Raw genomic sequence first — 12,540 nt, forward strand, 5'->3', positions numbered from 1 at the left:
TGTTAATTTCTACCTTGATGGCGTTGTGGTCAGAGAAGATACTGTGTATTTCCTCAACGTTTTGGATTTTGCTGAGGGTTGCTCTGTGGCCTAAGATGTGGTCTACTCTGGAGAATGTTCCATGTGCATTGGAGAAGAATGTGTACTTTGCAGTTGTTGAGTGGAGTATTCTATATATGTCTATGAGGTCAAGTTGGCTGACTGTGCCCTTTAGGTCTCCTGTATCTGTGTTGAGTTTCTGTCTAGTTGTTTTGTCCTTTACCAAGAGTGGTGTGTTGAAGTCTCCCACTATTATTGTGGAACTGTCAATTTCTCTGTTCAGTGCTGTTAGTTTATGTATTTTTGAGCCCTATCATTGGGTGCATAGATGTTTATTATGGTTATGTCTTCATGATGGATCGTCCCCTTAATCATTATAATGTCCTTCCTTGTCTTTTCTGGCGGATTTTGTTTTGAAGTCTATTTTAGCTGAGATTAGTATTGGCAACTCCTGCTCTTTTTTGATAGCTGTTTCCTTGATAGATTTTTTCCATCCTTTGATTTTTTAATAAATTTACATCTTTGTTTCGAAGGTGTGTCTCTTGTAGACAGCATACTACTGGATACTGTTTTTTTTAATCCATTCTGTCACTCTCTCTTTATGGTGCATTTAAACCATTTACATTCAGTGTAATTACAGATAGGTGTGAGTTTATTGCTGTCAATTTTTGGTGCTTCTTTTGTAGTGCTGACTTTTTCTTTGTTCCTCTTATTCTCCTGTGCTGAATTCCTTTTGTGGATTTTTTTTTTTTTTTCATTTCTTTTTGTGGGTTTTGTTTTTACTGAGACTTTATGTTTTCTACTTTATTTTGATGAGAGGGTTTGTTACCTTTCTTTGTGGTTACCTTGAAATTTACCCTTCTCTTCCTAGGTTTGAACCAGTCTATTATTACCTGGTATTGCCTTGCCTTTCTCTCCATTAGAAGGTTCTATACCTACACCGTTTATTCCCTCTTTTATTGTTCTGATGTTGTTGTCATTTATGGATTAATGCCTCTGGTTCCCTGTTGTAATTCTTTTAGTTTTGGATAGTCCTTGGGTGTTCATTTCCTAGATTGGTCTCTGGCTGCTATGATCCTGTGTCCTAGATTCTGCCTGTGGTCCGATGTTGTTTGTTCACAGATCAAAGGACTCCTTTTAATAATTCCTGTAAGTTTGGTTTTGTTTTACATAGTCCCTTAATTTCTGTTAATCTTGAAATATCTTAATTTCACCATCATATTTGAACAAGAGTTTTGCAGGATATATTATTCTTGGCTGGCAATTTTTGTCTTTCAAGGTTTTATATATGTCATCCCATTGCCTTCTTGCCTGCTTGGTTTCTCCAAATAATCCAAGCTTAATCTTGTTTCTCCTCTGTATGTGACTTTTTTTCTTGAGCTGCTCTCAGAATTCTTTGTCTTTGGTTTTAGTGAGTGTGATTATGATACACCTTGGTGATTTTCTTTTGGCGTCTGTCCTATATGGGGTTTTTTGAGCTTCTTGGATGGTCAACTTTTCATCTTTCATGATATTGGGGAAGTTTTCTGTCAGCAGTTCTTCAATGATCCTCTCTGCGTTTTTTGCTTCCCCCCCGTTCTGGTACTCTGATCACTGGAAATTTTTGCTTTTGATTGTATCCCACATAGTTCTCAGGGTTTCTTCATTTTTCTTTATTCTTTTCTCTGATTTTTCCTCAGAGTTGTATCCAAGTGTTTGTCTTCAATATCGCTGATCCTGTCTTCCATCGTTTCAAACCTGCTCTTTAGTCCTTGTATGACACTGTCCATTTCTGAAATCTTGTTTATCTTTTGGATTTCTAATTGTTTTTGTATGATTTCTAGTTGAGAATTTATTTTGGTGTTTTGTTCCCATATTATTTTCCTAAATTCCTGTATTTGTTTGGTAGTCTCTATGAATTTGTCTGCCTTTTCCATGAATTTGTCTATTTTTTCCTTATTTTTGTCTGCTTTTTGCTTCAATTGTTGGATAGCTCTAAATATCTGATATTTGAATTCCACATCAGGTAGTTCTAGTGCCTATTCTTCTACTGGAAAGTCATCTGGTGTTTTATTTTGGATGTCTACTGGAACCATCCTGTCCTGTTTTTTAAATATGTTTTGATATTTTCTGCTGTCTTCAGGACATTCAATATTTGTTTTTCTCATTTACTGATTTTAGATTTGTTTCATCCTGTTTTTTTATTTGTTTATGTCTGAACAGGCTGGTTGTGCATTCTTTGTTGTTTGCTTGTCTGTGGGCATGATACTTTTCACCTCCTCCAATGGGAAGGTTCTGTCACTCAGGTATTGTAAAGCAGGGTAGGTCCACCTGAAGGGGAGTTGCTGGGATGGGTTGTTTGTGTCATGTAATAGGATTGATAGGGCGGGCTGGGAATCAGTGCAGGGCAGGTTCCAGTAGGCCATGCCTGTGCTGCTTTGAGAGTGATGTCCAGCGTGTGGTGCAGGTAGGCAGAAAGGAGGGGGGAGATTGAGATGTATGGATCTAAGATGGGCATGGGAAAGAGGAGAGAGAGGAGAGAGGAAGAGGAGTTGAAAACATACAAAGAAACAAAAAAGAGTGCTAAGGGAGCTTGCCATTGGAATGGAGAGATGAGACACTGAGAAATGGAGAAAAACGAAGGAAAAAGGGTAAAGGAAACAAAGGAATAAAAATTAAGAAAAAAAAAGCCCCCAGGGATCCCACTGGTGCTGCTTCAAGGACTGGAGAAGTTGCTCCCAGGCTGTAAAGTTCAGCCTGGCTAGAAGGACTAGAGGTGTCACACAGCGCCAGGTATTCAGGAGACAGGAAGAGAAGGTAAGTATACAGAGATGAGAAACTGAGAAATGAAGAAAAAGAGGGAAAATAAAAAAAAAACAAAAAACAAGAAAAAAGAAATGCCCCCAGGGATCCCACTGTGCAGCAGTGCAGACTGAGGGAGTAGCTCCCAAGCCGCGCAGTACTGCCTGGCTATAAGGAGCTCCCAAATGGAGAAAAGAAATAGAAAACAAAGAAATCAAAACAGAACAAATCAAAACAAAGCCCCAGGGATCCCGCCAGCATTGTGGCACGTGCCGGGAAGCAGTTCCACAGTCGAGCAGTGTTTCACATCCTTTTAGGAAGAAGGTGTCACATGGAGCCAGGCATTTGAGAGAAAGGAGGGGGAGGTGGTGAGAAGTATGGAAGAAACCAAAAGAAGCAGAAAAAAGCAACACCAGCAACCAACAAATGGCACTCAGGAAGCCTGCCAGTGTGGGCAGATGGAATCCAAGAGGCACAGGGGTGAAGCCAGTGCTTCTTGGCCAAGAGACTGTGGCCACAGGAAGCAGAGGAGGCTGAGTGGGGGTGAAGAAGGATGGGGGGTGGGAAAGCTTATATCATTGGTTACCGGTTGCTCTGTCTCCTGCTGGGAGCTCTGTGAATCTGCTTTCCCATACTTGGTTTGCCAAACTCCAACAAGAGTCCAAGATAGTGTATCTCTGCTGCGTTGTTAGCTGATAGGGGATCTCTGCATGTATCTCTCCTCGCTCTCTGTTCTGTTAGTTTCTTATTCCATTCAGTGCTTGGCTGAGTTCTCTGTTCATCTGATGCTTAGGGCTTCAGGACTGATGTTTGTTTGACTTAGTTTTTTGGATCTTTGCTGTGGAGGGGCGGCATGGTGCTTCCGTCTATAGTGCCATGTTGCCCTGAAGTTGCCCTGAGTAAATATAATTTTGAACTTTTTTTTTGTGTGTGAAAAGTCATGGCTCAAAAATTGGTAAAGACTTCTTCGAAAATAATCACCCCTGACTGGCCTTACTACATTTATCTACCCATACTTTCATAACAACAGTAGTCCATCCATCCCTTGTTACAATGAACCACCACACTGGTGGGCAGCTTTTCACAGGGTGTAGTAACTCTCTTGAAAATCACCATCAGCTCATCAGCTTTAATTTCACCCCACTCACAGTGCAACCAAGGACTACAGTTAAACAAGCAATCTAGTGCCCGGTGGTTGTAATGGCACTGTTTTCATACCTGAAGCAGCTAGTCCTGGTGGCCAGAATGTCAAAAGACATCAAACCCTCCTCAATATTAATCACCTCCACTGCAGTGATATCGAGTTCAGAGATTTCTTTGGCAACAAATTCTTGGAACTTACCACCTTTTACTCCCAGTGATCTGGAAGTTGCTGGCCTATAGAGGTTCTCTTACAGAAAGGCCATTTCAAGAATTTAGAATTCCGGGTTAAACTTGCCTTAAAATCTGGGATTCCTCTATCATTTCCCAGAAGCTTTGCTTTGATCTGTGTTGTGACAGTAGAGACAGCTTGATTTTTTTTTTCCCTTTATGTAATAATTCACTCATTTGCTGACTCAGGCCATATTGCTTTGGGATCATGACGTATACATTTTCGCAGATTCATTTTCTCCAGCTCTTTTTTCTCCTTTCTCCATTCACGAATGGACTACTCTCCAATCTCAAACTCTCTTGCTGCCACTCCGTTGTTTGTTCCACAGTTGCACCAACTTGCAGTTTGAAGTCAGCAGTGTAGGACTTGCGTTTAATTCCTACCATGATCCTAAAGGTTTCTAAGATTTAGATTTATAAACTCAAAAAAATGTGTACAATATTAATAACTGGTTGGTTTCAGTAATCAAACAAAAAAAATCAAACCAGTTGCCATCGAGTCGATTCCGACTCATAGCAACCCTACAGGACAGAGTAGAACTGCCCCACAGGGTTTCCAGGGAGTGGCTGGCGGATGAAAACTAACGACCTTTCGGTTAGCAATCGAGCCACCTGGTTCCAGTAGAGACAGCAAAATTGAAATGTGAGGTGTACAAGGGTCTTTTTATATGCTTGCAAACATATGACTAAGATAACTTAATGATCATTGATCAAAGACATTGGCCCTAATAAGACATAATTGGACTATGGAATAAACAGACTTAACATAGCTTAATGTGTTCACTTAAGATGATCTGATAAAGTTTTCACATTCTACTGTTGAGCCAAGAGTGACTGTGTTATCAGTTTTGCTTTATTTACTCCTCCAATTAAAAGCCAGAGTCAGAAGATGACTGTGATAATTATGTCAATGCAGATTAAATCGAGATTCCTATTGATAGCTACTTGATGCCATTTATGCCAGTGCAGGTTTTGCTTTATGTTTCCAATTGATAGCACATGATTTAGGGGCAGGCTTCAGTAGGTTCAAGGTTCTGACTGATGACTTAATCATCAACTTAAATAGAAACAAATGCACAGTTTCAACTGTTTATTTTCTGATTACAGGGGTACTATCAAATTCAATCCATGACTCCTTCACCATGGCTTATACCTTTATTATACAAATAAAATCACAAGTAACATTTTTGGACTAACAAATGAGGGTAAATGGTGCCAAAATTCACTTCTGGAAATGTCACGACATGCATGTTATATGCATGGGTGTGCTATGACACAAGTTTTAAACATAATTTCAGCACTTCTGTGTTATATGTGTTCATGCATTATGTGGGTGCGCTATGTGTGGGAAAATATGGCACGGGCAGTCCCGATAGCCCTTCCGTGACCAGTGGGACATGTACATCCCACTTACATCTCTGGCCTCTTGAGTTTCATTGGGATCCTCAAACCTCGCTAGTATTATATACTAGGGTAGGGGTGGGGCCTTGTGTAACACTGTGAAATGGAAGGAAGTTCATCGGCACCATGCTGCTGTGATCAAAGGTCAGTACACGAGGTGGTGCATACTGGAGTAGTGCTTGTATGAAGCTTTTGTCTCTTACCTTTTTCACAGTGAGATAGGCCTTGTAAGTATACTTACTGTTTCCTGAGCATTACTGGGAAGCTGCTGTTTTCATGAACAGGAAATAGTCAAAGGAATGATTTATTTTCAGGGGCCATAAAGTGTAATCACCCATTTTAGTGTGCTGAAAGACCACTGGGACATATACGTCCCACTCAGATTTTCTGTTTGGGCTTAGGTGCAGGGAAATAAGCCTTGCAAGTTCATTTACTGTTCCCTCAGTGTTAATGGGAAGGTGCTGTTTTCGTGATTAAGAAATATTCAATGGATTGCAGTAGTAATGGTCCCATGACAGCAATTCCTTTTGGGACTTTTATTTCTACAGGAGGCTGGAATTATTTTTTCCTGAACACTCCTCTTTTTCAGAAATGGCTACTTACATGGCTGAAGAAGCTGTAGAAATTTTAATTTTCTCCACCCTGAATGCAGATGATTCTTAGGTGGACCACGACAAAGATGCCTCAGAGGAGCTTACCCATCTTTGTGAATCTGAAGCTCACTGCGATGGTAGCAACAATGGCAGTTACATGGTGTCACAGGATGAAAAAGCAGTTGATGTTACACAAGAAAGAGCTCAAGCAGATGCTGATGGCCCTGATGACAGCAAAGGAAATGAAGAGGGTTGGTGTGAAGATGTCTCCTAGTTTAAGCAGATAATAAGCTTGCTTCAGCAAGATGCCAAAGTTGTCCCAGACTTGACCGTTGAAGATACTAAGGTAGATTATTTTTTGTCTGTGTTTATGGAAGAGATGTTAGAAATTATAAAGGACCAAATGAATCTGTATGCTGCTCAGCGTGCCAAGTAAAATCTGGCAGCCTACAACCATGGAGGAAATAAAGACATTCACTGCTGTGCATATACTGATGGGCATACACGTCTTGCTGGCGCTTCCACATTACTGGTCCAGTGACCCCCTCTGGGGTATTACTTCCACGCCAGAACTTACCACTAAAACATGGCTGAAGAAACCGAAAGAGAACAGACACTGCAATGACAATTCAAAAGCCAGGCCCCAAGCAGAAACTGGCTACAACTGGCTTCACAAATTGCATCCTATTATCAATGCTCTCAATAGCCATATAAAGGAAGCGTATGTGTCATCAGGTGTCACAGTAGTTGATGAAAGCATGGTGCCATTCAAGGGCTGTCTGCATTTTCACAGATGCCAATGAAGCTCTTCAGGTGCAGGTACAAAGTTGCGTGCTTGGCTGACACACAAACTGGTTTTCTAAGTCACTTTGATATCTATGCAGGAAAAAAAGGCATGGATGATGACTCATCTCTCCCTCTAGATGAGAGTGTTGTTCTTGGACTATGTCACTCATATAAGGATTCTCACAGGCTCCTTGCCTTCAACAATTTCTTTTCCTCCTTTCACTGGATGAACATCATGAACAACAGTATAGTACCGAAGGCACAGTACAAGCAACTCAAAAGGGCCTTCCAGAAATGATAAAGAGGAAAGATAAATTACAGCGGGGACAATCTGCTTCATACAAAAGGATATGTGTCAGCAGTAAAGTGACAGGATGGATAAAGAAAACACGACCCATTCATATGCTGTCTATGAGAGAGACATTTTAGGCTCAAACACACATACAGACTCAAAGTAAAGAGATGGAAAAGAATAGTCCATGCAAACAATAAGCAAAAGAGAGTAGGGGCAGCCATACTGATATAATTTGGAAACCAGAGAATACTGTCTTTCCAAAATTTTAATTGTATTTTTTATAGGGAAAAACAACGTATTTCTCAAGCATTTAGTTAATCCAAAAGTGAAATATTATGACTACAATAAGTAATGAACACTTATAGCAATACATATAGGAACAATGTTTTCGACAAGTTTTATAAAATCCGGTACAAACTAGTTTAATAAAATATTTCAGAAATGATAAAATCAGCTTAACCTAACCTGCATTCCTTTAAAGACACATTTGCATTCGTCATTGTGGCTTAAAACCAAAACATCTCAAATTATCTCCGTGCAAATAAATTTACTGTATTAGCTAAATGGTATAAAGTTCGTGAGGATATGTCTGGATAAAAGAATTAGAAAGCAAAATTAAGGCAAACTGGATAGCCAGTTATCAGGTAAGTAGCACACTTAAAAGGACCTTTGTTAATAAAATGCCTTTAATGTACCTATAGCTATGTATGTCAAAAGGAATGTTTGTACATCTGATCCCCAGAGCATTTGTGAAGGAGGAAAAATGATGATATTCTCATTTTACTGAAGAGAAAACTAAGGCCTAGACAGGTGATGTCTAATATTATACAGCTTGATCCCTGGCAAAAACACTTATAAATGGCCTTGAATACAGGATAGGACTTCCTGTTGGCAAATTTGCCTTCTTAATCATATTAAGATATGATCCAAGCATTAGAACAAGTGTGAGTTCCCGAAGTCTGGAAAAGACTCCAGCTATGAGTCGGAATTGACTCGATGGCATTGGGTTCAGTTTTTTTTTGGTTTATAATGGCTGATGAGGACAATCAGCTCAATGTACCGTAAACTCAAAGAAGGGAGGCTGATGCTATGAAAGGCAAAAAACCACCTGAAAGATCGTACTACTGCAACGTTCCACCAAGAAAATAAACCAGACCTGAAAAACTGTCTTAACTGGGAAGCCAACATTCAGACCAAGTGGGAGAAACAAAGAAACGGTACAGGAAATTAATCAGCCCAATCTCTTAAGTATTTGGCTGGCACACATTTCCATATAAATAATAATCCTGAAATTTCTTTGAGGTAGACAATATTAGGAATAAACTGCGTTCATGTTAAAAAAAAAAAAAGAAACAGGGAAACACTGCAGAGAGGCCCTATATTTAATGCTATACATAAAAAACATTCCAGTTATTTGCAAAAATCCCTTTTGGTAAAGTGCTTAGATGCCCTTTTATTCCTACATTTAAAGACTGATATTAAGTATCTCACAGCTAAAGGACCAACGCAAAGCTGGGCTTTAAAAACAGAAACTATCAAAGTTCACAGCAAGCTTGTAACTGTTTCTCCCAACTGGCCTACAAGCTACTCAAAGGCAGAGAAGCCCTGCCTTTTTATTCATTAATCTTCACGATCTAGCACTCGGTGAGTACTTAAATTAATACCTAGCATATCTGACTCATCTCTCAAACATTTATTTTATAGAAAGTAAGCAAACTGAGGTTTATAGTATCACATGAAATTCACTAAAACATCCTCTAAACCCATTTTTATTCCCATTTTCCTTAGGGAGAATTAGTCTACCAGGGAAACTAAGTTACAGCCTTAATCCCTCCTTCTGACCCTACTTTCTTAAAATTACATTTCTTTCATTAAAATATCTTTATGCACATAAAGTAAAATTAATTCTTAAGAATGGCAACAAACTGATTCATAATGATATAAAAAATAAATCTAAGACTAGACCTGGTAAAAATCAGGAAACATTCCTGTGCTTCAACATCATTTTTAACCACTTGATGAATTTGAGAATCTGAACTTGAACTTGGAAAAATCTCCAGGAAAAGAAATGCTATGAACCAAGTGAAAGAAAATAGCTCTTCAAAGGGACATATTTTTGTACTTGTTTTGCTCCAATTTCTGCTACGTAGATTGCTCCAATCTTCCTGTCCACATCTAAGAGATGAGGCAAAACCTGATCTGCAAGCTGGATGGTGCTGACCACAGAACAGCTGCCGATGCTGCCTACGGGAGGTGCTTCCAACAGCAAGAGCCGGCTGAGGTTCAACTGCGCCACGATCAAGTACTTCCCGTCAGGAGTAAATCTAGGAGGAAGACATTCACACAATGAATTCACGTGACATAAACCTAAACGCTTATTTTCAAACACGTGTATCCCCCACAATGACAAACACTTACTACTTGCTCAATGGCTTTTTTAAGAATTTAAATTCAATCTAATTCTGTTTATGAGGGAGCAAGAGATTTGTGATGGCAGGCGTAGCCAAAGCTTGGCATATGTTTTTTAAAATATCAGCATCAGAGTACTACACAAAACACAACTCATAAAGAGTTGGTGTTACGCTGGGTCTGATACCACCGACTCAGACTTTGCTTTTCGTTCCGTTACAAAGTTTACCAAAAGCATCTGGCGGGTGAAGGCTGTGGGAGAACTCCAGCGCACGTGCTCTACCAGCTCCACCAGGGCACTGGGAGTCTGTTCGCATTCAGCCTGGGACTGGACACACCATGCTGAATCCTCTGCACACCTGATTCCTTCTCATTTTCCATGCTTAAAATTAACAGTTATTTAAAACTCCCAGCCAGCTATTCCAAGGAACTAAGTCATATAAACTGAATAAAACAAGCATTTTAGAACAGAAAGCAACAATGACCTGACTGAAGATGGTCCCTCTTCTGTGAAACAATTATCCCATGCTCCTAACCATTCCCCAGTGTCTTTATCAAACACTTGGATCCTTTTATTTCCTCGGTCAGCAACCCAGACCTGAGAAACCAAAAAAAAAGAAAAAGTTTACTGAAAAAGATCCACATCGTAATGAGAAGAAAAAAAAAAGAGGAGAGAAAATGAATGTTTATTTTCATTAGTTTCACATACATTCCATTACCTCATGTAATCTTAGAGGACCAAAGAAGAAGATATGAGCCCCATTTTCAGAAGAGGAAACTAAAGTTCAGAAAGGCTAAATAACTGATCTGAAGTGAGCAGACAGTAACAGAACCGCAATCTAAACGGCCATCCGTCTTAAGCACAAGCGTATGATGCAGTTCTACTAAACTGACACACGAATAATTAAAACACCAGAGACCTCCAACAGAACGCAGAGGAGGATCAGTAAACGCTGAAAAGCAACAGTGTTCATTCCTCTGGCAAACCCTGACTTTCACTGAGTACTGCCAACCTGTCAGTTCCTGGACCGGGAAACTTAAAGAGTCTAACGCAGAAGAAAAGCAACCTTGCTCCTCAGGAGCTCAGGCTAGCAGGTGGTCAGGCCTTGAGTGTAACATCATTAAACCTACACTTGCTTTTACCGAAGTGCTGAGCCACTTAAAGACAAAGCTTGGGAGAGTCTAGTAAAACATAAAGAATAACCTAGCATTTAGGTTTGTAATAGTCTCTTGAGTTATTAAAAAACTGTTTCTTTAAAACAGGAAAGTAGAGTTATCATAAATGACATCTCATGGGTAGTATGGGGAGCCCTGGTGGCACAGCAGTTAAGAGCTCGGCTGCTAACAAAAACGTTGGCAGTTTGAATCCCCCAGCCGCTCTGTCTTATAGGGTTGCTATGGGTCAGAATCAACTCGATGGCAATGGGTTTGGTTTGATTTTATTTGATGTTGGCAACCTACAGCATACATATAGTGAGGGTTTTTTTTTTTCTGTTTATTATTATAGTTTAAGTGAAAGTTCACATTTCAAGTTAGCTTCTTATACAAAAATTTATACATACATTGTTACGTGACCCTAATTGCTCTCCCCACACAGTGACAGTGGCACACTCCTCCTCTCCACCCAATTTCCCATGTCCATTCAACCAGCTCCTAACCCTCTCTGCCTTCTCATCTCACCTCTGTACAGAAGCTGTCCATTTAGTCTCATGTATGTACCTGAGCTAAAAACAACACTCTCCAGAGTTATCATTTTATGTTCCACAGTCCAGGCCAATCTTTGTCTGAAAAGATGGCCTCAGAAATTTAGTCCTGGGCTGAGAACACAGGGGTCATGCTTTCTGGGGTTCCTCCAGTCACAGTGAGACCATTAAGTCTGATCTTTTTACTAGAATCTGCGTTCTGCACCCCACCTTTCTCCTGCTCCATCAGGGACTCTCTGTTGTGTTCCCTGTCAGGGTGGTCATTGGTGGTAGCTGAGCACGATCTAGTTCTTCTGGTCTCAGGCTGATGAAGTCTCTGGTTTATGAGGCCCTTTCTGTCTCTTGGGCTAACACTTTCCTTGTGCTTTGGTGTTCTTCATTCTACTTTATCCAGGTAGTTGGGACCAACTGATGCATCTTAGATGGCCGCTTGCAAGCTTTTAAGATCCCAGACGCCACTCACCAAATTAGGACGCAGAACATTTTCTTAATAAACTTTGTTATGCAAATTGACCTAGATGTCCCCTGAAAGCATGGGCCCCAGACCCCGCCCCTGCTACTCTGTCCCTCAAAGTGTTTGACTGTATTCAGGAAACTTCTTAGCTTTGGTTTAGTCCAGTTGTGCTGACTTCCCCTGTAGTGTGTGCTGTCCGTCCCTTCAACTAAGATAATTCTTGCCTACTATCTAGTTAGTGAATAACCCTCACCCTCCCTCCCCACCCTCATAACCATCAAAGAATGTTTTCTTCTGTGTTTAAACCATTTCCTGAGTTCTTATGATACTGGTTTTACACAATATTTGTCCTCTGTGACTGACTAAATTCACTCAGCATAAGTTCCAGCTTCCTCCATGTTATGTTTCACAGCTTGGTCATTATCACTGCGTAGTATTCCACTGTGTGGCTATACCATAATTTGTTTAACCATTCATCCACTGATGGGCATCTAGGTTGTTTCTGTCTTTTTGCTACTGTGAACGGTGCTGCAATGAACATAGGTGTGCATATATCTATTCGTGTGACAGCTCCTGTTTCTCTAGGATATAGTCCAAGGAGTGGGATTGCTGGATCGTATGGTACTTCTATTTCTAGCTTTTTAAGAAGTGCCAAATCGATTTCCAAAGTACTTGTACCATTTTACATTCCCAACAACAGTGTATAAG

The 12,540-nt window shown here is 40.2% G+C and overlaps 1 protein-coding gene across 2 annotated transcripts in view; it reads right to left on the bottom strand.

Moving 5' to 3' along the window:
* Positions 1-7,152: 7,152 nt before the first annotated feature.
* The window catches only part of NHLRC3 (NHL repeat containing 3), a 19,167-nt gene continuing 13,779 nt past the window's right edge, over positions 7,153-12,540 (bottom strand). The window contains exons 6-7 of one of the 2 annotated variants that reach the window (XM_023742225.1): positions 10,161-10,273; positions 7,153-9,590 (exon numbers count right to left, since the gene is read on the bottom strand). In XM_023742225.1, the coding sequence (XP_023597993.1) occupies positions 9,338-9,590; positions 10,161-10,273 (366 nt within the window). In that variant the 3' untranslated portion in view covers positions 7,153-9,337. The remainder of the gene's footprint in view (positions 9,591-10,160; positions 10,274-12,540) is intronic. The other variant, XM_004388075.3, reaches the window with a different exon arrangement.

The sequence above is a fragment of the Trichechus manatus genome, unplaced genomic scaffold (assembly GCF_000243295.1).
Source record: "Trichechus manatus latirostris isolate Lorelei unplaced genomic scaffold, TriManLat1.0 scaffold00205, whole genome shotgun sequence".
Lineage (NCBI taxonomy): Eukaryota > Metazoa > Chordata > Mammalia > Sirenia > Trichechidae > Trichechus > Trichechus manatus.